The sequence below is a fragment of the Salvelinus alpinus genome, chromosome 7 (assembly GCF_045679555.1).
Source record: "Salvelinus alpinus chromosome 7, SLU_Salpinus.1, whole genome shotgun sequence".
Lineage (NCBI taxonomy): Eukaryota > Metazoa > Chordata > Actinopteri > Salmoniformes > Salmonidae > Salvelinus > Salvelinus alpinus.
In genome coordinates this window covers 64,408,208-64,434,866 of record NC_092092.1, presented here as the reverse complement: position 1 = coordinate 64,434,866, position 26,659 = coordinate 64,408,208, and the positions used below count along the sequence as shown (strand labels likewise).

General features: G+C 42.4%; 2 protein-coding genes across 4 annotated transcripts in view; one reads left to right on the top strand and one right to left on the bottom strand.

Moving 5' to 3' along the window:
- The window catches only part of LOC139581471 (peroxisome proliferator-activated receptor gamma coactivator 1-beta-like), a 118,730-nt gene extending 99,625 nt beyond the window's left edge, over positions 1-19,105 (top strand). Inside the window, exons 5-12 of the mRNA XM_071411261.1 lie at positions 1,676-2,642; positions 2,882-2,927; positions 5,419-5,483; positions 7,663-8,251; positions 9,329-9,404; positions 10,555-10,673; positions 10,801-10,934; positions 11,136-19,105. Coding sequence (XP_071267362.1) covers positions 1,676-2,642; positions 2,882-2,927; positions 5,419-5,483; positions 7,663-8,251; positions 9,329-9,404; positions 10,555-10,673; positions 10,801-10,934; positions 11,136-11,227 — 2,088 coding nt within the window. The 3' untranslated portion in view covers positions 11,228-19,105. The remainder of the gene's footprint in view (positions 1-1,675; positions 2,643-2,881; positions 2,928-5,418; positions 5,484-7,662; positions 8,252-9,328; positions 9,405-10,554; positions 10,674-10,800; positions 10,935-11,135) is intronic.
- Positions 19,106-19,257: 152 nt separating this feature from the next.
- pde6a (phosphodiesterase 6A, cGMP-specific, rod, alpha) overlaps positions 19,258-26,659 on the bottom strand; it is a 53,480-nt gene continuing 46,078 nt past the window's right edge. The window contains exons 17-22 of one of the 3 annotated variants that reach the window (XM_071411258.1): positions 26,249-26,356; positions 25,319-25,382; positions 24,881-24,955; positions 24,281-24,364; positions 23,983-24,151; positions 19,258-22,182 (exon numbers count right to left, since the gene is read on the bottom strand). In XM_071411258.1, the coding sequence (XP_071267359.1) occupies positions 22,133-22,182; positions 23,983-24,151; positions 24,281-24,364; positions 24,881-24,955; positions 25,319-25,382; positions 26,249-26,356 (550 nt within the window). In that variant the 3' untranslated portion in view covers positions 19,258-22,132. The remainder of the gene's footprint in view (positions 22,183-23,982; positions 24,152-24,280; positions 24,365-24,880; positions 24,956-25,318; positions 25,383-26,248; positions 26,357-26,659) is intronic. The other 2 variants (XM_071411260.1, XM_071411259.1) reach the window with 2 other exon arrangements.

The window sequence follows — 26,659 nt, the reverse complement described above, 5'->3', positions numbered from 1 at the left end:
CGGCAGGTAGCGTAGTGATTAGAGAGGGAAGCCAGGAACCGGAGGGTTTGCCATTTAGAATCTCGTGTCTGGTGGGAACAAATCTGTCATGAGGTGAGCTGGTAACCAGAGTGCTGTTGGTATCAGATCCTAGATGCCATTTTGCCATGGAGCAATGCATTCAACCCCTACACAACAACTGCTCCACGGGCACCCAGTGTGGCAGCCCCCTGCTCCAACCTGTATGTGTCTTTTGGAGGTTGGGATAAAGAAGTCAAATTTCAGTTGGACCTTGTGTACAATTAATATGCATAAAGTGATTATAATCTTAATTCATATGGGGGGGGGGGGGGGCTTGTATAACTTTGGCAAATTGTCACAATCACAAAGAAGGGTCTCTGTTGGTTTTGGTTGCTCATGAGTTGTTTACTCTGTTACGGTATGTAGTCATGAGTTGTTCACACTGTACGGCATTCAAAATGTAACGAGTACTTTTTAGGTGTCAGGGAAAATGTATGGAGTAAAAAGTATAGTATTTTCTTTAGGAATGTAGTGAAGTAAAAGTTGTCAAAAGTAAAAATAGTCAAGTTAAGTACAGATACCAAAATAAATTACTTAAGTAGTACTTGAAAGTATTTTTACTGAAGTACTTTACACCACTGCTCAATTGAGATAATTTCCACTCTGCCACGTAGGGCTGCACGATAATGGCAAATAATCGAGGACTTATTTTTAACCAAATGTTGCAATTGCGGTTTGACTTGCGAATTAGAGCAAAACTGTTGGAATCATGGAAGTAGAATGACTATTCTAATTGTATAGTTAGAATATAATAGTGGGCACTTTGAATACAGTGTTTTTTGAGATGACGACAAATTAAAGTGCCAGGGAGGAGTTATTGTGACAGGATAGGAAATAAAGTGTTGATAAGTGTTTCCTAGGGGACCCTATAAGCTTTGGCTACATTGCATGTTTTCTCTTAGCTACTTCATGTAGCTAACATATTCTTGCTTTGCATATTCCTCTTTGATTTAGAAGATACTGTTGCACAAACAGCACACTGATTTAGGTCTACACCATCACTGGTATTATCAGGCTGTATTAGCTAGCTACGTTTGCTCTTACTTAGTACATTTATTAGCAAGCTAGCTATTAGCATTAGTGGCTAACAATTAGCGTATCACAAGAATTAAGGCAACTTACTAATAAAAGACAAACTAGCTGTTTGCTGATGTAAGAATCACAAACTAATAGTGTCATTATAGAACGCTAGTGGATTTATAGTAAGAAGCAAAGTGAAAAGAGCATTGTTGTCATCAACATTGTTGCATGTGCTGCATTGACAAAGTAGACTGAACGTAAGTGTCTGGTGGTTGAGGAACGTCAAATGCGCTCCTTGAGTGATAGGCGTGGCTAGGTCTGTGTGGAAAGTGGCACGGAGAGAAAGAGCGGAGAGAGATGACTCAAGTAGCAAAGTAAACTATCAAAATTGACATTACACATGGCGTATCACATTTAACAAACCAAACATTCAAATAGCGGTATAGAAGGTAAAAACCCACGCTGTACGGTATGTAGTCATTGACTAGACGTAGAAGTCATTCCTTAATCTCTTGGATCATGCCGTGCACAGAGACTCACCAAGGTCATGTTTGTAGGTAGTAACCCATCTCTTTCTCTCTGTTTCTTTCTGCAGCGTGAAAGCACACATCATGAGCGTAAGCCCCGAGCGGTGAGACCAGCTGGACGTCTGTGCACAGAGCTCCACCGGCACCTCACCACCACACAGGAGGCCGAGGACACTCCTTCAGCTGACACGGAGGAGGAGGAAGATGATGACGAGGAGGACAGTGAGTCCGAGGAGGAAGAAGACGAGGAGGAGACCTCGAGCAGTGAGGGTGAAAGCGCCACCCCGCCTGAGCCCTCCAAGCCTCAGTTCTCCTCGGAGAAAGAACTGCACTCTGTGGTGGAGCTTATCAAGTACATGCACACATACTGCCTCCCCATGCGCAAGCAGGCCATCTGGGAGCGCAAGGAGCGCGAGTGCCCAGGCCAGGTACGCAGGGCCAGGCCTGAGTACCCTCCTGCTCGTATCTCCCCAAACTGTCACAAGGCTGCAACCCAGGCCCAGATCTGCGCCCCTCGGCCGCGCCTCGCCTTCACACGCAGACGGGAGTTCAAAGCCAACTCTCTTCTGCGCGAACTGCTCGAAGCGGTCAAATCCTTTGACATGAGCAAGCCTTACAGACTCCACAGCCCCCCCTACACCCATAACAGAGGAGCTATCCCAAAACCAACGCAGGACAGAAAGATTGAGACCCCCAGTCCGGCTGCCCGTTCAACCAAACCAGTGCTTAGAAAAGACTCCGAGAGCGACAGGTCCCTAGAAGCCCCGAAGAGCCCCGATCTGGAGGACGCGTCTTTCTCTGTCCGCCGCTCCCGCAGGCTCGCCTCTTTCCCCAGCCGCTTCGCCAAGAAGGTGTGTGCGGGCCGGATGAGGGTGGAGCCTGTGTCGGGAGCCGGGCACCTTGGCGAGGAGGACATGGCGGTCAAACACCCGATGGGACACGACCTGGAGAAAGACACCACCACCCCTAACAACAGTACTTCTTCCCAAACCACGGCAGACGCAGCGGAACCCGATAACATCTGCTGTCAAAACGGTAAGGAAGATGAAGTCCTAAGCTCTCTATACCAATCCTGTTGTGTCAGTCCACATGACTCCATCATGCAGCATCTTTCTTAAATTTGACGTGAATGAAAAATAAAGAGCCCCAGCATTGTTACACAGCGTGCTAAGCAAAAGGCTATTTCTACACCTGCTAGATCTGCTGTGGTGTTCTCTGACCATGCATGTAATCATTGGTACCATTGACTCTTTCTGTTGTTTTCCTTATTGCAGTGAAACGCAGCTGCCTCTGTCTGCCGCTGACTCCCATATCTACAGGGTTTGTTTTCCATACTATATTCCTATACACTACAACACATACAGTTGAAGTCTGGAGTTTACATACACCTTAGCCAAATATGTTGAAACTCAGTTTTTCACAATTCCTGACATTTAATCCTATATTAATCCTATATTCCTATATTCCCTGTCTTAGGTCAGTTAGGATCGCCACTTTATTTTAAGGATGTGAAATGTCAGAATAATAGTAGAGATAATGATTTATTTCAGCTTTTATTTATTTCATCACATTCCCAGTGGGTCAGAAGTTTACATACACTCAATTAGTATTTGGTAGCATTGCCTTTAAATTGTTTAACTTGGGTCAAACGTTTCGGGTAGCCTTCCACAAGCTTCCCACAATAAGTTGGGTGAATTTTGTCCCAATCCTCCTGACAGAGCTAGTGTAACTAAGTCAGGTTTGTAGGCCTCCTTGCTCGCACACTCTTTTTCAGTTCTGCCCACATATTTTCTATAGGATTGAGGTCAGGGCTTTGTGATGGCCACTCCAATACCTTGACTTTCTTGTCCTTTGGAAGTATGCTTGGGGTCATTGTCCATTTAGAAGACCCATTTGCGACCAAGCTTTAACTTCTTGACTGATGTCTTGAGATGTTGCTTCAATATATCCACATAATTTCTTTCCTCATGATGCCATCTATTTTGTGAAGTGCACCAGTCCCTCCTGCAGCAAAGCACCCCCACAACATGATGCTGCCACCCCCGTGCTTCACGGTTGGGATGGTGTTCTTCGGCTTGCAAGTCTCCCCCCTTTCCCTCCAAACATAGCGATGGTCATTATGGCCAAACAGTTCTATTTTTGTTTCATCAGACCAGAGGACATTTCTCCAAAAAGTACGATCTTTGTCCCCATGTGCAGTTGCAAACCGTAGTCTGGCTTTTTTTATGGCGGTTTTGGAGCAGTGGTTTCTTCCTTGCTGAGCGGCCTTTCAGGTTATGTCGATATAGGACTCGTTTTACTGTGGATATAGATACTTTTATACCTGTTTCCTCCAGCATCTTCACCAGGTCCTTTGCTGTTGTTCTGGGATTGATTTGCACTTTTCACGCCAAAGTACGTTCATCCCTAGGAGACAGAACGTGTCTCCTTCCTGAGCGGTATGACGGCTGTGTGGTCCCATGGTGTTTATACTCGCGTACTATTGTTTGTACAGATGAATGTGGTACCTTCAGTCGTTTGGAAATTGCTCCCAAGGATGAACCAGACTTGTGGAGGTCCACAATTTTTTTCTGCGGTCTTGGCTGATTTCTTTTGATTTTCCCATGATGTCAAGCAAAGAGACACTGAGTTTGAAGGTAGGCCTTGAAATACATCCACAGGTACGCCTCCAATTGACTCAATTGATGTCAATTAGCCTATCAGAAGCTTCTAAAGCCATGACATCATTTTCTGAAATTTTCCAAGCTGTTTAAAGGCACAGTCAACTTAGTGTATTTAAACTTCTGACCCACTGGAATTGTGATACAGTGAATTATAAGTGAAATAATCTGTCTGTAAACAATTGTTGGAAAATGACTTGTGTCATGCGCAAGTAGATGTCCTAACGAACTTGCCAAAACTATAGTTTGTTAACAAGACATTTGTGGAGTGGTTGAAAAACGAGTTTTAATGACTCCAACCTAAGTGTATGTAAACTTCCGACTTCAACTGTATACTGCTAGCCCATCTGTCCAGAGTCAAGTAATCACAAAGCTCTTTTTAATGTTCACTTCTGAAACTCTTCCATGTGTAAAATTACTGTGATGTTCTGTGGTTCCCAGAGAGTTTGTTGCTTCTTTGTAGACTCTGTAATATCCCCAAAGCACTCCACAAAAGCCTTTCATGGTAACACAGATCCCAAATAGCCCTCAATAGGAGACGTAGCTTGTACTGTAATACCAATCACAGACGGCTGTAAAGAAAAACATGACAGGATAAAGGGAATGCTCACATACACAATGAAAATGTAATACAAACTTCAAACGTAAACCTTCATAAACCCTACTAAGCCCTCATAAACCCTACTAACCTCTCATAACCCCTACTAAACCCTCATAAACTATACTAAACCCTCAAACTATACTAAACCCTCATAAACTATACTAAACCCTCATAAACCCTACTAAACCCTCATACACCCTACTAAAACCTCATAAACCCTACCAAACCATCATAATCCCTTACAAACCCTCATAAACCCTACCAAGCCCTCAAAAACCCTACCAAACATCATAAATCCTACCAAACCATCATAAACCCTACTAAACCCTCATAAACCCGCATAGCACCTTAAGAAATCCTAAAGAAACATCATTCAGCACTCAGCAGTATCCTTTGTCCCCCACCCCCTTTACCTCTACTCCAACTCCCACACCCCTTCCCCTGGCCTTGATGATGACTCTGTAATCTTTCTTCCTCCGTCTCTCTCTCTCTCTCTGTCTCCCTCTCTCAATTCAATTAAAGTAAATCTCTCTCTCATCCCCATGATCAGAGATACCCAGTATGCCAACAAGCCCTTTGAGCAGACTCTCAGCGTGGACCTGTGTGGCACAGCAGGTAATGTTGGGGCTTTGAGTCAGTGTTGATCATTGTGACATATTTTACACCTTGACTTCACGAGACTGGATGAGAGCAGGATTTTGGATGTATATCCTATTGTGTCTGTCAGAAGTAGCATAGTACTGTAACATAATGTACTGTAGACCAGTGTATCTGGTGTAGATATAGTACTGTAACATAATGTACTGTAGACCAGTGTATCTGGTGTAGATATAGTACTGTAACATAATATACTGTAGACCAGTGTATCTGGTGTAGATATAGTACTGTAACATAATATACTGTAGACCAGTGTATCTGGTGTAGATATAGTACTGTATGATAATGTACTGTAGATATAGTACTGTAACATAATGTACTGTAGACTATAGATATAGTATTGTAACAATGTATTGTAGACTGTAGATATAGTACTGTAACATAATGTACTGTAGACCAGTGTATCTGGTATAGATATAGTACTGTAACATAATGTACTATAGACCAGTGTATCTGGTATAGATATAGTACTGTAACATATTGTACTGTAGACTGTAGATATAGTGCTGTAACATAATGCACTGTAGACTGTAGATATAGTACTGTAACATAATGTACTATAGACCAGTGTATCTGGTATAGATATAGTACTGTAACATATTGTACTGTAGACTGTAGATATAGTGCTGTAACATAATGCACTGTAGACTGTAGATATAGTACTGTAACATAATGTACTGTAGACTGTAGATATAGTACTGTAACATAATGTACTGTAGACTGTAGATATAGTACTGTAACATAATGTACTGTAGACTGTAGATATAGTGCTGTAACATAATGTACTGTAGACTGTAGATATAGTACTGTAACATAATGTACTGTAGACTGTAGATATAGTACTGTAACATAATGTACTGTAGACTGTAGATATAGTACTGTAACATAATGTACTGTAGACTGTAGATATAGTACTGTAACATAATGTACTGTAGACTGTAGATATAGTACTGTAACATAATGTACTGTAGACTGTAGATATAGTACTGTAACATAATGTACTGTAGACCGGTGTATCTGGTATAGATATAGTACTGTAACATAATGTATGGTAGATATAGTACTGTAACAATGTACTGTAGATATAGTACTGTAACATAATGTGCTGTAACATAATGTACTGTAGATATAGTACTGTAACATAATGTACTGTAGACTGTAGATATAGTACTGTAACATAATGTACTGTAGACAGTAGATATAGTACTGTAACATAATATACTGTAGACCGGTGTATCTGGTATAGATATAGTCCTGTAACATAATGTACTGTAGATATAGTACTGTAACATAATGTATGGTAGATATAGTACTGTAACATAATGTACTGTAGATATAGTACTGTAACATAATGTACTGTAGATATAGTATTGTAACATACTGTACTGTAGATATAGTACTGTATCATAATGTACTGTAGATATAGTATTGTAACATAATGTACTATAGACTGTAGATATAGTACTGTAACATAATGTACTGTAGATATAGTACCGTAACATAATGTACTGTAGACTGTAGATATAGTACTGTAACATAATGTACTGTAGACTGTAGATATAGTACTGTAACATAATGTACTGTAACATAATGTACTGTAGATATAGTGTGACTAACAGCTCAGTAGTAGAGTGGTAGAGGAGAGGGGAAATGTATTTGTATTGTATTGGAAAGAGCATGACTTCACTCTATTCCTGGGTAAATGTCATCTTGACAGGGCTAATTTGCTTCCATAGCTACCTGGGTAGCAGAGAAAACAGATATTACAATGCAGTGACTGCCACTGATATTGTCCTCAAAATCCATAACGTTTAACAATTGAAAGTTAAATATTCTGTCAAAATCAATAGGAGATTGTGTGCCTGTCTTGTGCCATAACAAAGATGCTGTGTTACTGTAATGTTTACGATGTAACAGCATCAAAGCAATTTGTTCTATTAGGAAAGCCGTTGAAAGACAGCTATTCTGCAATGTCGCTGTCATAACCAGACAGTTACTCAGTTCAGTAACAGATTGTACAACCAGTAACAGTTGATCATTAACATTCACTGTCTGTGAATCGTTGATGTTTCTCTGATGTTAACCCGTCAGAGCTGTATGAAACCACATGACTTATGAGAGTGGCGTGTGTTTTCAGGCCTCACCCCTCCCACCACCCCCCCTCACAAGCCTGTGGAGGACGAGCTTTTCAAGCCTGAGGGGAAAGGAGAGTCGAAGGGTTCTTGGCTCACCCGGGCCAACTCCCGCAAGTTCCCCAAGCAGACCGAACTCTACGCTCAGCTCCGCAAGATGGGCCAGGCCAGCGATGCAGATCCCAAAGTCCACCAGACATTCGGAGACCACGACTACTGCCTGCTGAGCCTGGGGGAGCGTCGGAAGAGAACCGCCGCCATGCTGTCCCACTCTCTGTTCGGACGCTCTTCTTCTGAGGGGCCAGAGCCTAAGGGGGAAAGGGCGCTGGGCGGCGAGAGCTATGGACATCAGCGTGAAGACAAACTATTCTCCAAGGTACCAGAGTACCTGAGTAACGGTACCAGGGCTGACGGCAAGGGGGACGGGCGGAGGGCGACCGCGGCATCACACCAATCAGGATCGCCCCATGCTATATCACCCCACAAGTCAGATGAAGAGGGGGAGCGCTCCTCCCTCTGCTCCCGCTCTCCCTCCCCCATCCTCCACTCCAGCTTCTGCCAGCCCCACTCCCCTAGCAGTAAGCCTGACATCAGGTGAGAATATAAACCACAGATATAAGGATTTACATTAGTAAAATATGTCTAGTGAGATCTATCTCTCTTCAATATCAGATTTGCAACTTTTCTGTTTACACTAGACTTGGATGTGGTGTGGCCCAAGCCACATTCCTGCCTCGTGTGTGTGTGTGTGTGTGTACCGTAAATACATACCGTAAATACCGGGGTATATAGACAAACCAAATAAGAATAGCAATTCAAACTATACAGGAGCTTCTCATATCAACCATATTGCATGTAGTGTTGCACACTTGATTAATGCAATGATTCACAAATGTGAGGATATTTTAAGCCTTTCATTTTCAATTTGGCTAACAGTAAAAATGCTGTCTACTGGTATTAAGGTTATTCCTGCAGGGACATGTGGGAGATGTATGTGGTAGATGTCTACCTCCGGAGGTAGTGTGGGAGACATCTCTTAAACGTCCAATGCATCTGCTGTGTCTCAATATCAAATCATTTCTGGGTAACAATTAAGAGCCTTACTGTGATTATTTTCAAATCAAATTGTTTAAAAAAAGAAATGAAACGAAAATAGCTTCTTAGCAAAGAGCAATTTCTCAAGCAATAATTACTAGGAGTGGGGAGGGGAAAACTGAAAATGATCTGTTATTGGCAGATAGGTATGGAACTCTGTTTCTTATTGGTCAATAAACTATTTTACCACCTGGTGATGTCACCAGGCAGGCCAAAACTCCATCCCATCAAAACAGGCTGAAATTTCAGGCGGCCTTTTCAAACAGCTCTTACACTAAAAGAGCATTATCACCAGTTTCACAGTATTATTCCAACCTCATAGTGTGGAAATATATATAAAATACAGGAAAATAAAGTGTTTGACTGCACTGGGCCTTTAAAGAGAGATTTGAATCTAGATCAGACTCTTTACACTAACCTGGTTTGAGTCATCAAAATAGTGTAGTGTAAAGAGTCCCTGATCATTCTGATTAGCAGTCAGCCAGGAGTACTGTGGCTCTTCTCATTGTTATGTGACCTCAGGTTCTTCCATTCGCTCCTGTCTAATATCTCTGCCTTGTGTCTCTCTCTCCTCAGCTGTGAGAACTCTGAAACGTGCCACGGAGACAAGCAGGGAAACAAAATCTCCAAGTCTGGGATTCAAATTGACGAGGTAAACACCAGTTATTCCATTATGAGTTTTGACAAAGTCATACAACCCTGTTATGTATACTGAATAAAAATATAAATGCAACATGTAAAGTGTTGGTCCCATGTTTCATGAGCTGAAATGAATTTATTTCAATTGACTGATTTTCTGCTATGAACTGTAACTCAGTAAAATGTTAAATTGTTGCATGTTGCATTTCTATTTTTATTCAGTATATACACTGTGACTCCGGGATGCCGGCCTTCTAGGCAGAGTTGCAAAGAAAAAGCCTTATCTCAGACTGGCCAATAAAAATAAAATATTAAGATGGGCAAAAGAACACAGTCACTGGACAGAGGAACTCTACCTAGAAGGCCAACATCCCGGAGTCGCCTCTTCACTGCTGATGTTGAGACTGGTGTTTTGCGGGTACTATTTAATAAAGCTGCCAGTTGAGGACTTGTGAGGCGTCTTTTTCTCAAAATGTACTTGCCTTGTTGCTCAGTTGTGCACCGGGGCCTCCCACTCTTCTTTCTCTTCTGGTTAGAGCCAGTTTGCGCTGTTCTGTGAAGGGAGTAGTACATAGCGTTGTACGAGATCTTCATTTTCTTGGCAATTTCTTGCGTGGAATAACTTTAATTTCTCAGAACAAGAATAGACTGACGAGTTTCAGAAGAAAGGTCTTTGTTTCTGGCCATTTTGAGCCTGTAATCGAACCCACAAATGCTGATACTCCAGATACTCAACTAGTCTAAAGAAGGCCAGTTTTATTGCGTCTTTAATCAGTACAACAGTTTTCAGCTGTGCTAGCATAATTGCCAATGGGTTTTCTAATGAACAATTAGCCTTTTAAAATGCTAAACTTGGATTAGCTAACACAACGTTCCATTGGAACACAGGAGTGATGGTTGCTGATAATGGGCCTCTGTACGCCTATGTCAATATTCCATGAACAAATAAGCTGTTATCAGCTATAATTATTATTTACAACATTAACAATGTCTGCACTGTATTTCTGTTATTTTAATGGACAAGAAATGTTATTTTCTTTCAAAAAATAGGACATATCTAAGTGACCCCACATTTTTTAATAGTAGTGTATGTGTGAAGTAGGCGTGCTTTGCCACTGTAGCAAGTGTCTTGTTCTGACGGTTACCATGGTGTCGTTGCCTAGGACAACTGCCAAGTGTTCTACATTCACAACCTGCCGAGCAGCGTCACACAAACTATGCTGCGCAAACGCTTCGAGGCCTTTGGCGACCCAGAGGACTGCAAAGTCATCACCAAAAACGAGTAGGTCCTTTTAATCTGCCTGCCTTGCCTGTCTGCCTGGCCTGTCTGCCTATCTGCCTGCCTGGCCTGTCAGCCTGAAACGCATCTTTCTGTCTTTGTGTGTGTGTGTGTCCGTGTGTGTCCATAGGGAACGCTGTGGAGTCATCAAGTTTCGTCAAGCGCCCAGTGGCCAGCAGATCCAGAAGCACAGACGAGAGCCGCTCTTCCAGAACAGAGGGGGTGGCATGCACAGGCTCAGCAGGAAGAGATACATTGATCTGGGTATGCAGAGAGACAGTCAAAACATGTTATACAGCCAAAGTATAGTCAAAACATGAATGTCAAATGTTGTTAAGGAGTATGAACTGTTGGCAGTGCTAAGATACTTCATGTGTAGTATATATTTCTCTCTCTCTGTAACATTGATGTAATGGAGTTGGATGTAGCCATGATGACTGTTCTAACAGAGCTTTTTCTGTCCAGACGAAGCGGGACCAGGGCCGGTAAAGAGCAAGTATGACGCCCTGGACTTTGACACCCTGCTGAAGGAGGCCCAGAAGAGCCTGCATCGCTGACGGTGACTCGGCTGGCCTCGCCTTAGAACCCCCGAACCACCCCCAGACTTGCCTCAGTACCTCAACCAAGGCACCTCGTCATGTTTACATTTTTAACATTGGAATAAGAAACGGACCTTGTCTCTTTCGACTGAGGATACTACGGAGGAAGCTAGCAGGGGTTGGAGGGATGGAGGAAAAAGCAACCAAACAACATAGAAACTCTCTGAACACAAAAGCTGCTTCCTGTCTGTGTTCATGACTTATTTGTGACTCGTCGTCGCCCCATTGGGAGTGGGCGTGCAGGCGGGCGAGACCTTTGTAGCAAACGTTTCTCCCTCCGTTGGTCATTGTGGTGTGTGTGTGTCTGCGTGTGTGTCGTATTTTTGTACCCCCTTGGTTACTACTGGTGCAACTGCAAGCTCAGCTGTATTGGCCGTTACGTCGTACAGTATATAACGAGCCTGCTCTATATTAGCAAACTTGTGGATGTTAAAACTATGTGTGTTATGACATAAAATACAAAAGCAGAAAAATAATTTTAATAACTTAAAAGAGTTTACAAATCGAAAATGAAAAGAAAAAATCTTGTTTTATGTCATTTTAGTGCTTCCTTAATTTAATCTATGCACTCTTAACGAGGTAATAATGTTTCTTCTCTCGACTTGTACTCTGCCATGCTATTGACTGCTTTACTCTGAAGGTTCCCACTGCTGAAGAGATAGACACAACCTGCTAACACAGCGTTTTCCAAACTCGGTCCTGGGCCCCCCCTGGGTGCACGTCTAGATTTTTGCTCTAGCACTACACAGCTGATTCAAATAACCAACTCATCATCAAGCTTTGATTATTTGAGTCATCTGTGTAGTGCTATGGCAAAACCCAAAACGTACACCCAGGGGGGCCCAGGATCGAGTTTGGGAAACGCTGTGCTAACACTAATCTAGGATGGCAGACTTCCTATCCTGCCAACACATAAATGGGGTTATGACAACCAATGCTATTATGTCATGAAGTAAAGTTCAAGGCATTTTTACCATATGAAAACTCACTCACTCTCAGAAGAAAATCACAAAATCCATCGTAGCCAATTCTCTGCACTGTTTGTACTGTTGGAACATGTGAATCAGTCAGTAAGTCAACTTATTCAAGCACAGAGTAGAATCAGACATTTACTACAAGTTCCAGATATACCCTAAACTATAGTAATGGAATGTACACCTGAATGATCTGAATGTAGAGCCCCTGCCTGAATCCAAATGATTATTATTAGGATTATTGTTATTATATGAATCCAAGTCTCTGTATTATTTAATAGAGCTCTAATGCAGCCTGTGTCTTTTGTGATGCAGCCAGCAGTGTAGCTGAGGGAGAGAGAGTCCGAGGCTCACCGTACAGGGGAACTACCTCTGTATCTGCTGATGGTAGAGGTAATACTACCATTAACACCTGAGAAAGAGAGGGGTGGTGGGATATCAACTCTGTTGAAGTCTGTTGAAATTTCCCAGAGGTATGGATGGTACAACATCAGTCAAGCGCGTCAACCCCATTTGCTCTTCTTCCCTTTCCTTCCCTCTCCTTCCCTCTTACCTCTCCTCCTTCCCTCTTCCCTCTCCTTCCCTCTTCCCTCTCCTTCCCTCTCTGTCCCTCTCCTTCCCTCTTCCCTCTCCTTCCCTCTTCCCTCTCCTTCTCTCTCCTTCCCCCTCCTTCCCTCTTCCCTCTCCTTCCCTCTTCCCTCTCCTTCCCTCTCTTTCCCTCTTTCCTCTCCCCTCTCCTTCCCTCTCCTTCCCTCTTCCCTCTCATTCCCTCTCTTTCCCTCTTTCCTCTCCTTCCCTCTTTCCTCTCCTTCCCTCTTCCCTCTCCTTCCCTCTTCCCTCTCTTACCGTCTCTTTCCCTCTCCTTCCCTCTCTTTCCCTCTTCCCTCTACTTCCCTCTTCCTTCTCCTTCCCTCTCTATCCCTATTCCCTCTCCTTCCCTCTTCCCTTTCCTTCCCTCTTCTTCTCGGGTTCTCTCTCCCACTTTTTACTCTCTATCTTCCTTCTACTCTGAAACACTTGTTTACTTCTCCCAAGCTCTCTGATAGGTGAAGGAGGTCAGCTTGGTTTTCCCGCTAAATCTCCCACTTCTCACCTCGTGACAAAAAACTCGAAATAGATTGTGTGTCAGTTGTTAGAGCCAGTCTCGACCGTGTATCCAATGTGTACCTGAGTGAGTCGTCTGTCTGTGTCTCGTGTTTGGGTGAGCGCTGCCATCACTGGGGATCCCAGGGGGACCCATGGCCCTCTGGTGTGCTGGGAGACTGAAGACCTCTTCTCTCCCCCTCTTTTTCTTGTTTTCTTAAAGGACCAGGTCCCCCTGTCCTCCGGTCCCTCAATACTGTGCAGCCTTTCTGTGTGTGGGCATGGGGCCTCGCGCTGCCCCAGCCTTGGCAAAACCCCTTTCCTTTTTTCTAAGGTTTTATCCCTGTCTCTCTACCCCACATTTATCTCATCTCCTCCTCTTTACCACATGAAGCTGAATGTTTACATCACTGAATTCTCCTTCCACTTTATTAGAGCGCACACTAAGTACAAAGACGCCTTATTCCGTGTTAGAGAGTATCCTAACAGGATATGCCTTCTTGGCTTACCCTAGAAGGTGTACTGAATTTTTTTTATGACAATTTAGTGCTATACATACTGATTGAGAAATGAGTTGTCATCTGAAAAACCCCGTACTAATCAATAGAAGAAAAGCTGAAAGAGTATTTGTGCTTAGTATGTATACTACTAAACAGTGAGAGAATGTGCAGGTTTACACAATACAATATATATGATATAATATGTGTATATATGATAGAATATGTGTATATATGATATAATATGTGTACATAGCACTATGTCTAGTGTAAACATGAAATGTGTCGTTGTGTCTATACAGCGTGCATTATAAAGGTGGTGGGTCACGATCGCAAATCAGACTGGCAAGGATAAACTGTTTAAAGATGCAAGGTTGAACAATACAGGGAGTCATTTATGCTGAAATGACTTGACTCAAGGCAAACACTGTTGTATAAAGTTATCCCTTTAGATATGCTAAGGTTTGATTTATTTTTTTTAATGACAAAATATTTTTGATGATTTTTCTTTTTTTTAACGCAATTGAGATGCAATACATATATCTATGAGATTGGAAGGAGTTATTTCAGTGGTTGGTTGTTAAAATATGACAGGAATTGGAAGGAGTTATTTCAGTGGTTGGTTGTTAAAATATGACAGGAATTGGAAGGAGTTATTTCAGTGGTTGGTTGTTAAAATATGACAGGAATTGGAAGGAGTTATTTCAGTGGTTGGTTGTTAAAATATGACAGGAATTGGAAGGAGTTATTTCAGTGGTTGGTTGTTAAAATATGACAGGAAATGGAAGGAGTTATTTTAGTGGTTGGTTGTTAAAATATGACAGGAAATGGAAGGAGTTATTTCAGTGGTTGGTTGTTAAAATATGACAGGGGCAATCCTTGAAAACAGATCCTGTAAATTGACAAATAATAATAATGTGGTCAGTAATTGTTGACATCCAAAAAGTAATGTATCAAAACGTTAGAACATGAAAAAAGCCCCAAATAGTGAAATATCTGTTCACAACTTTTCATGAAGGGAACTCTATCTATTAGTAACACATGCTGTTGGGACACAGGTTGTTCAACATTTTGAATTTCACTGGACACTTAATAATTGGTAACTTGTGAACATGTAAAACTGATTTTGGAGAGGGGGAAAGAAAGCAGTCCATGTGCGTTTAGCCCCTTTTGTATTTTCGGAATACTTGATGCCAGCAGTGTGCTTCCATCAGTAGAACTGAATGACAGCAAACAGCCAATTCTCACGAAGAGAGCCTTAAAACAATAGGGAACAGCTAAATCTATCACTGTTATTACTGCTCTAGCTCCTTTCAAATCCAATGTGTTTTATTCATTACTGAAGTAATTCAAACTTTTTCAATACATACAGCCATATTATAAAAGGTACAGTGCATTCGGAAAGTATTCAGACCCCTTCCCTTTTTCCACATTTTGTTACATTAAAGCCTTATTCCAAAATGGATTAAATAAATAAAACATCCTCACCAAAGCAAAACAGATTTCTAGAAAATGTTGCAAATTTATTTAAAAAAAACAACTTCAGAAATATTTTTATTTTATTTACCTAAGTATTCAGACCCTTTGCTATGAGACTCGAAATTGAGCTCAGGTGCATCCTGTTTCCATTGATCATCCTTGAGATGTTTCTACAACTTGATTAGAGTCCACCTGTGGTAAATTCAATTGATTGGACATGATTTGGAAAGGCACATGCCTGTCTATATAAGGTCCCACAGTAGACAGTGCATGTCAGAGCAAAAACCATGTCATGAGGTCGAAGGAATTGTCCATAGAGCACCGAGACAGGATCGTGTCGAGGCACAGATCTGGGGAAGGGTACCAAAAAATGTCTACAGCATCGAAGGTCCCCAAGAACACAGTGGCCTCCGTCATTCTTAAATGGAAGAAGTTTGGAAACACCAAGACTCTTCCTAGAGCTGGCCGCCAGGCCAAACTGAGCAATCGGTAGAGAAGGGCCTTGTTCAAGGAGGTGACCAAGAACCCGATGGTTATTCTGACAGAGCTCCAGAGTTCCTCTGTGGAAATAGGATAACTTTCCAGAAAGACAACCATCTCTGCAGCACTCCACCAATCAGGCCTTTATGGTAGTGGCCAGATGGAAACCTCTCCTCGGTAAAATGCACATGACAGCCCGCTTGGAGTTTACCAAAAGGCACCTAAATGACTCTCAGATCATGAGAAACAAGATTGTCTGGTCTGATGAAACCAAGATTGAACTCTTTGGCCTGAATGCCAAGCATCACGTCTGGAGGAAACCTGGCACCATCCCTACGGTGAAGCATGGTGGTGGCAACATTATGCTGTGGGGATGTTTTTCAACGGCATGGGCTGGTAGACTAGTCGAGGGAAATATGAACAGAGCAAAGCACAGAGAGATCCTTGATGAAAACCTGCTCCATAGCGGGGGAAAAGGTTCACCTTCCAACAGGACAACAACACTAAGCACACAGCCAAGACAACGCAGGAGTGGCTTTGGGACAAGTCTCTGAATGTCCTGAGTGGCCCAGCCAGAGCCCCGACTCGAACCCGATCAAACATCTCTGGAGAGACCTGAAAATAGCTGTGCAGCAACGCTCCCCATCCAACCTGACAGAGCTTGAGAGGATCTGCATAGAAGAATTGGAGAAACTCCCAAAATACAGGTGTGCCAAGCTTGAAGCGTCATGCCCAAGAAGACTCGAGGCTGTAATCGCTGCTAAAGGTTCTTCAACAAGGTGCTGATTAAAAGGTCTGAATACTTATGTAAATGTAATATTCTTTATTTTTAAAATTGTGCTAAAATGTCAAACTGTTTTTGCTTTGTCATTATGGGGTATTGTGTGTAGATTGATGAGGAAGAAAAGCTATTTAATTAATTTTAGAGTAAGGCTGTAACATAACTAAATTTAGAAAAAAGGGAAGTTCTGAATACTTTCGGAATGTACTGTATATACATATGAATATATATTTGTGTTTGTGTAGATATTTAGATGATTATATACTTTCTTATTGAAAACTTTGATGTTGACCATTTTCCTCAGTGTTTCAGAGCACTTCGACACATTTCAACAACTAGCCTGCTATCCGTCTAGGATTTGTTTGATTGAGAGATGATCCAAATTGAACTCCTTCCAAAGGGAACCCTCATCAGAACAGAATGCAATACTTTCTTTCCAATCTTCATTTCAGAAAATAGCAAGAAATAAACTTGAGGCAAATTGACCAAAAACTATATTTGAAAAAAACTATATTTGAAATTTTATTTGGAGTGCCTCGTCAGGTTGATTTCTAAATGTCATAATCCAGCTACATTGCCCACACAAATACACGATATATACAAAAGTATGTGGACAATCCTTGAATTTAGTAGATTCGGCTATTTCAGCCGCACCCGTTGCTGACAGGTGTGTAAAATCAAGCACACAGCCATGCGATCTCCATAGACAAACATTGGCAGTAGAATGGCCTTACTGAAGATCTCAGTTACTTTCAATGTGGCACCATCATAGGATGCCATCTTTCCAACAAGTCAGTTCGTCAAATGTCTGCCCTGCTAGAGCTGCCCTGGTCAACTGTAAGTGCTGTTATTGTGAAGTGGAAACGTCTAGGACCAACAATGGCTCAGCCACAAAGTGGTAGGCCACACAAGCTTACAGAATGGGACAGCCGAGTGCTGAAGCGCGTAGCGCGCAAAAATTGTCTGTCCTCGGTTGCAACACTCACTACCAAGTTCCAAACTGCCTCTGGAAGCAATGTCAGCACAATAATAGCTGACTATTTGTCGGGAGCTTCATGAAATGGGTTTCCATGGCCGAGCAGCCGCACACAAGTCTAAGATACGCAATGCTAAGCGACGACGGACAAATCTGGGTTTGGCGGATGCCAGGAGAACGTTACCTGCCCCAATGCATAGTGCCAACTGTAAAGTTTGGTGGCGGAGGAATAATGGTCTGGGGCTGTTTTTCATGGTTCTGGCTAGAACCCTTAGTTCCAGTGAAGGGAAAGCTTAACGCTACAGCATACAATGATATTATAGACGATTCTGTGCTTCCAACTTTGTGGCAACAGTTTGGGGAAGGCCCTTTCCTGTTTCAGCATGACAATGCCCCCGTGTACAAAGCAAAGTCTGGACAGAAATGGTTTGTTGAGATCAGTGTGGAGGAACTTTACTGGCTTCTACAGAGTCCTGACCTCAACCCCATCGAACACCTTTGGGATGAATTGGAACGCCATATGCGAGCCAGGCCTAATCGCCCAACATCAGTGCCCAACCTCACTAATGCTCTTGTGGCTGAATGGAAGCAAGTTCCAACATCTAGTGGAAAACCTTCCGAGAAGAGTGGAGGCAGTTATAGCAGCAAAGGGGGACCAACTTCATATTAATACCCATGATATTGGAATGAGATGTTTGACGAGTAGGTGTCCACATACTTTTGGTCATGTAGTGTACATATTTAAGTTTTCACATTTAATTTAATTGGAAAATATTGTATCTTTAAACTCCCCACCACGTTAATAAAAAGCCCTATGGACAGAAAGTGCTTGCTATACTGGTCCTATATAGGCCATTGAATCACCACGGATCACTGTATTCTGGATGTAAATGATTATGTCTGCACTACTACTAGTCGTGTGTATCAATGTTTTTTTGTATCTTAGGCAGACAGATGGGAACGTGATGTAAATGGTTACTTCGGGTGCTGCAAACTGTCACAATCTAGCTAGCTGTGTGTTGGTCTTTGGTGGAAGAAAAAGAGACAGAAAAGGGCATACATTGTTTGTTTTGTGTTTTTATTTTTTATTTCTAGTTAATTTTGTTCTATTTACATCTAATGACTATCAAAATCATTTTTTAACTTAGTTTTTGGTAAATGGTAAATACTAGTAAGATTTTATATTTTTTACATATGTTTGTTGTACTTTGCGTTCATTCTTTTTATTTATACGCCACTTAGTTTGGATGTCTTTTTCTGTTTTGTGTGATTTCCTATGTGTTGAGAATTTAGAGACAAAATGCATTTCAGTATTTTTGAATTTGTTAAAATCTAGTTTCATAGATACATTTATCTATAGGGGAAATTATCTGATGTTATAAATTATATTTTAATTCATGTAAATAGACTATGGCTTCCTTTTTAACTGAATACATTTCTCTTCAGAGATTGTTTACATTATTAAACTGTAGAAATTTTCCTCATATACTGTAAAAAGTACATATTCATTGATTTGCCTCCCAAAAATAAAATCCTAATGAACAACGTCAAGGTTTGGACATGACATTACATGAGTTGTGCATTCATTGATGTGTCAGTGGTTGAGACGGTGTACATGGAGTACATGGAGCGAAGGGGATCTTGTCAGGTCAACTTTTGCTGTGGCACTATGATGTGGTGTTACAGTACACCACAAGAATGAGACAACACACAACATCAGTAGTTCAACTAGTTTAATATCTTAATCTTTCTTTCTGTGGCGCATATTCAGAAGGTATACATGCAGTGCCTGACTTTGTAGCAGGGCTCCATACTAGGCTGCACATTCTGACCGACAGTAATCAGTTATGACAACACATGAAAGCAAGAAAAGGGGATTTCTCTATTGAAAGGCTTACACAGCAAAGCAATATCAACCTTTTCCCACTGCTTTCTACAAAGAGAAACATCACATCTGACACAAGCATATTTGGTATGATTCTATAATTTGTTGATTTGATGCAGTGGTTTGGGAGGGGTGGGGGGGTCGCTTAGTATACAGTGTATGTGTCCTCAGTTATCCTTGCTAACGGGACGTATCTAGCTAGCCTAATGGACGGACGCACTGACTGATTAAGACTTCCCCATTAATGGTGTCTCTTAAGGAGCCACTGGCTAATTTTCCACTCAGCCTGCCTGTGATTCATGTCAGTGTGACGCTCTCTAACTGGCTGTCTCGGATCCCCCTGCAGCCTCAGCCTCTATGCGGCTACGAGACAGTAGGAGCCTCACTGAGCACCACAGCCCTATAGGGCCAACCCTGACTACAGCACTCCCCTATTGGTTAAACAGAGAGACAAAGAGGCAGCCAGGTCTGTGCGGTGCTCAGCACAGTGCTTACCTATGTCACCTGTGTTGTGTAGTGGTGACGCACGGCTCTTCGCTACAGTAAAGGAAAGCCCGCCCCCTCTGATTCCCTCTGCCAATCAGTTCTCATTCTCCGTGCTCAATTAGGTCGGGCATCTTTCTGTGTTTTGTAAGACTGTTATGTATGACCCCAGTGGGATAGTTAACACACACACACCTTGTACACACACTGTAACACTCACTATATCATGAGGGTGATGCTGATGCTGTGGACTTAATTCTGCAGTGAGGGAGCAATGCAGAGTTGAATTACTGGTTTATTTACATTATTAATGACAATAGGATAGGGTAGCATAGGATACACATCTATATCAATTTAAATATAGGGATACACTGCTGAATTCAAGGATAGGCTACTACTGTACATATACAGTGCATTCAGAAAGTATTCAGACCCCTTGACTTATTCCACATTTTGTTACATTACAGCCTTATTCTAAAATTGATAAAATGTTTTTTTCCCCTCATCAATCTACATACAATAACCTATAATGACAAAGCAAAAACTTTTTTTTTTTAAACATTTTTGCAAATGTATTAAATTTAAAAACTGAAATATAACATTTACATAAGTATTCAGACCCTTTACTCAGTACTTTATTGAAGCACCTTTGGCAGTGATTACAGCCTCGAGTCTTCTTTGGTATGACGCTACAAGCTTGGCACACCTGTATTTGGGGAGTTTCTCCCATTCTTCTCTACAGATCCTCTCAAGCTCTGTCAGGTTGGATGGGAAGTGTCGCTGCACAGCTATTTTCAGGTCTCTCCAGAGATGTTTGATCGGGTTCAAGTCCGGGCTCTGGCTGGGCCACTCAAGGACATTCAGAGACTTGTCCCAAATAGAGTGGTCTGACAGTCTTAATGTGCCTTTTGGCAAACTCCAAGCATGTTGTCATGTGCCTTTTACTGAGGAGTGGCTTCCGTCTGGCCACTCTACCATAAAGTCCTGATTTGTGGAGTGCTGCAGAGATGGTTGTCCTTCTGGAAGGTTCTCCCATCTCCACAGAGGAACTCTGGAGCTCTGTCAGAGTGACCATTGGGTTTTTGGTCACCTCCCTGACCAAGGCCCTTCTCCCCCAATTGCTCAGTTTGGCCTGGCGGCCAGCTCTAGGAAGAGTCTTGGTGGTTCCAAACTTCTTCCATTTAAGAATGTTGGAGGCCACTGTGTTCTTGGGGACCTTCAATGCTGTAGACATTTTTGGTACCCTTCCACAGATCTGTGCCTCGACACAATCCTGTCTCGGAGCTATACAGACAATTCCTTCGACCTTATGGTTTGGTTTTGGTCCCACAGTTGACATGCACTGTCAACTGTAGGACCCTATATAGGCAGGTGTGTGCCTTTCCAAATCATGTACAATCAATTGAATTTACCACAGGTGGACTCCAATCAATTTGTAGAAACATCTCAAGGATGATCAATGGAAACAGGATGCACCTGAGCTCAATTTCGAGTCTCAGAGCAAAGGGTCTGAATACTTATGTAAATAAAGTATTTCTGTTTTTTATTTCTAAAAGCCTGTTTTTGCATTATAGATTATTGTGTGTAGATTAATTAGGAAAACATGTAATTTTATACATTTTAGAATAAGGCTGTAACATAACAACATGTGGAAAAAGTCAAGGGGTCTGAATACTTTCAGAATAGAGTGTATGTTTAGCCTATGGAAATGATACCCAACCTTTTTTTGCTAACTGAATTCCGTATTTCTAAGGAAGTCAAATTCACATTGCCAAATTAACGAGTGTGTAAGTACATGGTAAATTCCAATAAAATACCTAAATATTTACATTCATTGCACAGGAATAGGCTGTGTTTGAATTTGCCCATGAACTGCTTCATCCTGTGGATCCTCTGGCTTGGTACCATATATAGGTCAATGTATAGCACAGTGCAGTGCTAAGCTAATGCTAACCAGCTCTAGTTATGTAAACTGAAATGCTAAGCTAATGCTATTCGGTACTAGTTATGTATACTGTAAGTCTACGCTAAACTAATGCTAACTGGCTCTTGTTCAGTATACTGTAAGGCTATAATAAGTTAATGCTAACCCACTCTAGTTATGTATACTGTAAGGCTACGCTAGGCTAATGCTAACCAGCTCTAGTAGACCGATATCGGGTACAGGGACGTAAAACTCCTGTCTTGGTGCAGATACTTTGGTCCAGGACTGGGATCTCTCTAGTCTAGTTGACAACACAGGTCTTTGACTGGGGGGCTGCTTCAGCTGCACTCGCTGTGTGAGAGAGGGAACAACACAGGGTTAGAGTACAGGGTCCATATTCACAAAGCGTACCAGAATAGACGTGCTGATCTAGGATCAGGTCCTCCCTGTCTATATAATCTTATTAATTATGATCTAAAATGGAAAACTGATCCTGGATCAGCACTACTACTCTGAGACACTTTATGAATATAGATCCTTATCTCACATTTATAAAGTTGAATGAGCCCCAGAGCTTAAACTATACATTGTTTCAAATAGAGACAGTCCAAGTTTATGTCAGTCTGCAGTGTTTTCCTCTATATAAAAGCAACATGTAAAGATCCCAGAAATGTTCCATAAGCACAAAAAGCTTATTTCTCTAAAATGTTTTGCTCAAATTTGTTTACATCCCTGTTAGTGAGCATTTCTCCTTTTCCAAGATAATCCATCCACCTGACAAGTGTGGCATATCAAGAAGCTGATTAAACAGCATGATCATTACACAATAAAAGGCCACTCTAAAATGTGCAGTTTTGTCACACAACACAATGTGCCACAGATGTCTCATATTTTGAGGGAGCGTGCAATTGGCATGCTGACTGTAGGAATGTCCACCAGAGCTGTTGCCAGATAATTGAATGTTCATGTCTCTACCATAAGCCGCCTCCAACCGGCTTCACAACCGCAGACCACTTGTAACCAGGCCAGCCCAGGACCTCCACATCCGACTGCTTCACCTGCAGGATCGTCTGAGACCAGCCACCCGGCCAACTGATGAAAGTGTGGGTTTGCACAACTGAAGAATTTCTGCACAAACTGTCAGAAACTGTCTCAGGTAAGCTCATCTGCGTGCTCGTCGTCCTCACCAGGGTTTTGACCTGACTGCAGTTCAGCGTCGTAACCAACTTCACTTGACAAATGCTCACCTTCGATGGCCACTGGCACACAGAGAAAGTTTGCTGATGTCAATTTTGTGAACAGAGTGCCTATGGTGGCGGTGGGGTTATGGTATGGGTAGGCATAAGCTACGGACAAAGAACACAATTGCAATTTATTGATGCCAATTTGAATGCACAGAGATACCCGTGACGAGATCCTGAGGACCATTGTCGTGCCATTCATCCGTCGCCATCACCTCATGTTTCAGCATGATAATGCACAGCCTCATGCCGCAAGGATCTGTACACAATTCCTAGTAGCTGAAAACGTCCCAGTTGGCCTGCATACTCATCAGACATGTCACCCATTGAGCATGTTTAGGATGCTCCGGATCAATGTGTATGACAGTGTGTTCAAGTTCCCTTCCAATATCAATAAACTTCACACAGCCATTGAAGAGGAGTGGGACAACATTCCACAGGCTACAATCAACAACCTGATCAACCCTTTTTTTAAGGTATCTGTGACTAACATATGCATATGTGTATTCCTAGTCATGTGAAATCCATAGATGAGGGTATACTGGATTTATTTCAATTGACTGATTTTCTTATATGAACTGTAACTCAGTAAAATCTTTTAAATTGTTGCATGTTATATTTATATTTAAGTTCAGTGTAGTTTCCACCATGTATCCCGAGTGGCGCATCGGTCTAAGTCACTGCAGCTCAGTGCTAGAGGTGTCACTACAGACCTTGGTTTGATTCCAGGCTGTATCACAACTGGCCGTGATTGGGAGTCCCACAATTGGCCCAGCATCGTCCGGGTTTGGCCAGGGTAGGCCGTCATTGTAAATAAGAATTTGTTCTTAACTGACTTGCCTAGTTAAATAAAGGTTAAAAAAATATATGTCTAAAGAGGAAGTGTGGAATATTTCTTAATGTGCATTACCCTGCTTGGCTGCGGTGGCTGCAACAGCTACCTCCTCCTTGGCTGTCTTGGCCTCCTCCAGAGCAGCCAGCTTAGCTTCGTGTATCTCCTTCAGAGCATTCCACTCCTTCCTGTTGTTCAGCAGCCGGTCCAGCATGGGAGTGATCTCCACATGGAAACGGGAGAACTCCTAGAGGAGGTGGGGGGAGATGGCGAGGAGGTGGAAAGTGTAATTTCAAAATCCTAGCTAGATCTAAGTTACTTGGTATCCAGTGCCAACTACTAGTTATTGATTTATGACAGAGACACAAGGACTCACCTTGTACACAAAAGCACAGACAAAATCGATGAAACCACACTGCATCTTGGGAAGATCAGCTGATTTAGTCCTGTCCATCATGGGCTGGGGGGGGGGGGTCATGGGATTAGTAGAACGAATGTACTAAAACTTGGCTCTGCTTGACTCCAGCTAAAGCAATCGAATGAACCTAAACTACATTTTCCCGTTCTGACACAAATGCTGTTCTACTCCGAGGGATCTTGCTGGGTAAAATGGTGTGTCAGTTGACTCGGCAATAGTGACCACATCTGAATCACAACGCTACATAATAGACATCATCACATGCCCTATGGGAACTCTCCCTTACTCTCCCTCTCTCCCTTTCTCTCTCTCTCTCTCCCTTTCTCCCTTTCTCTCTATCTATATCCCTCTCTTTCACTCTCCATCTCTGTCACTCTCTCTGTCTCCCTCCCTTTCTCTCTCTCTCCCCCTCTCTCTCGCTCTCTCCCCCTCTCTCTCTTGCGCTCTCTTTTTTTCTCTCTCCCTCTCTCTCACCCTCTCCCCCCTCTCCCTCTCTCACCCTCTTTCCCCCTCTCTATCTCTTTCTCCTCCTCCTCCAGTCTCCCATTCAGTTCTTACAATAGGCTGCTGTTCCAGTACAGTCCTCTCCAGGTCACCCTGCTCCCAGAACTCTGCAGCCACAGACAGCGCCACCTGCAGGCCCACACAGGAATGGTCACACACACAACACTCACATACCAACATTATGAAACTTACAGAATGATGATGTCCATAGCAACAAGAGTATATTTGCACTGATGTGAGTTTGTGCTCGCTTGCCTCAACGGAAATATTCTATTACGATTTAGTAGACACTGTAGTATGAAAGGTCTGCTTCTGATGCAATCCAGAGCTTACAAGAAAAATGCCATTACAAAAATGGTATTCCATACTAATTGCTATTCCTCTCACATCCTCTTCTGTTTTCAATGTGGACTGCTGAAAGCCACATGTTCTAAGATGCTGTGTCATTATGAGAAAAGCAGCACAACTTAATTCTTCAAACATCTGTGTTACCTTGCTCTGGATGTCCCATGGTTTGGCAATAGCAGACAGATCGCAGGCCGTCATCATCATAGCCCTGTGTATGTAGAGGATGTAAAGTGACAAAACCCCCAAAGAGCAAGCAACGCAGATGTAGAAGCACGGTGGATAGGAAAAACTCCCTAGAAAGGCATGAATTTAGGAAGAATCCTTGAGAGGAACCAGGCTCTGAGGGGTGGCCAGTCCTCTTCTGGCTGTGCCCGGTGGAGATTATAAGAGTACATGGCCATTAAGGCCAGGTCGTTCGAAAGTCAGCCAGAAAATCAGTTGTGACCGGAGTATAATTATTTTCTCCACACCTTAGTGAACCCATCTTTTTTTGCGGATTGTGTTGAAGTCTAATATAGTCTTGGACCTGTAAAGACCTCCATAGATTATATTTGTCTTAGTGTCTGTCCTGTCTTGTCTTAGTTTTGTCTTAGTGTCTGTCCTGTCTTGTCTTAGTTTTGTCTTAGTGTCTGTCCTGTCTTGTCTTAGTTTTGTCTTAGTGTCTGTCCTGTCTTGTCTTAGTTTTGTCTTAGTGTCTGTCCTGTCTTGTCTTAGTTTTGTCTTAGTGTCTGTCCTGTCTTGTCTTAGTTTTGTCTTAGTGTCTGTCCTGTCTTGTCTTAGTTTTGTCTTAGTGTCTGTCCTGTCTTGTCTTAGTTGTGTCTTAGTGTCTGTCCTGTCTTGTCTTAGTTTTGTCTTAGTGTCTGTCCTGTCTTGTCTTAGTTGTGTCTTAGTGTCTGTCCTGTCTTGTCTTAGTTTTGTCTTAGTGCCTGTCCTGTCTTTTCTAAGTTTTGTCTTAGTTTCTGCCCTGTTACGTTTGAAAAGTGAAATCTTACAAAGACTTCCATAGTTTCCTCCACAGGGCAATTACTACCCTCATATGCCTAGACCTACAACTCTCATAAGGAATTCACCTACATGACTATCTCCTTGCGAGTGGTCTGCTGCGTCATGTACTTGGTCCACTCATCCCAGGTCTCGTAGGTCTTCGATTGGTCCACAATCTTCTGGAACATGGTTCTTTTCCTACAGACAGGAGGAAATCATCCTCAGTTACCGTGACACAGTATGCCTCCCACATGGCGCACTATTCCCTATATAGCGCACTACTTTTGACCAGGCTGATCACAAGTAGTGCACAATGTAGGGAATAGGGTGCCATTTGGTATTTGGGATTGGTATTTTATTAGGATCCCCATTAGCTGTTGCGAAAGCAGCAGCTACTTTTCCTGGGGTCTACACAAAACATGAAACATTACATACAGTTGAAGTCGGAAGTTTACATACACTTAGGTTGGAGTCATTAAAACTCGTTTTTCAACCACTCCA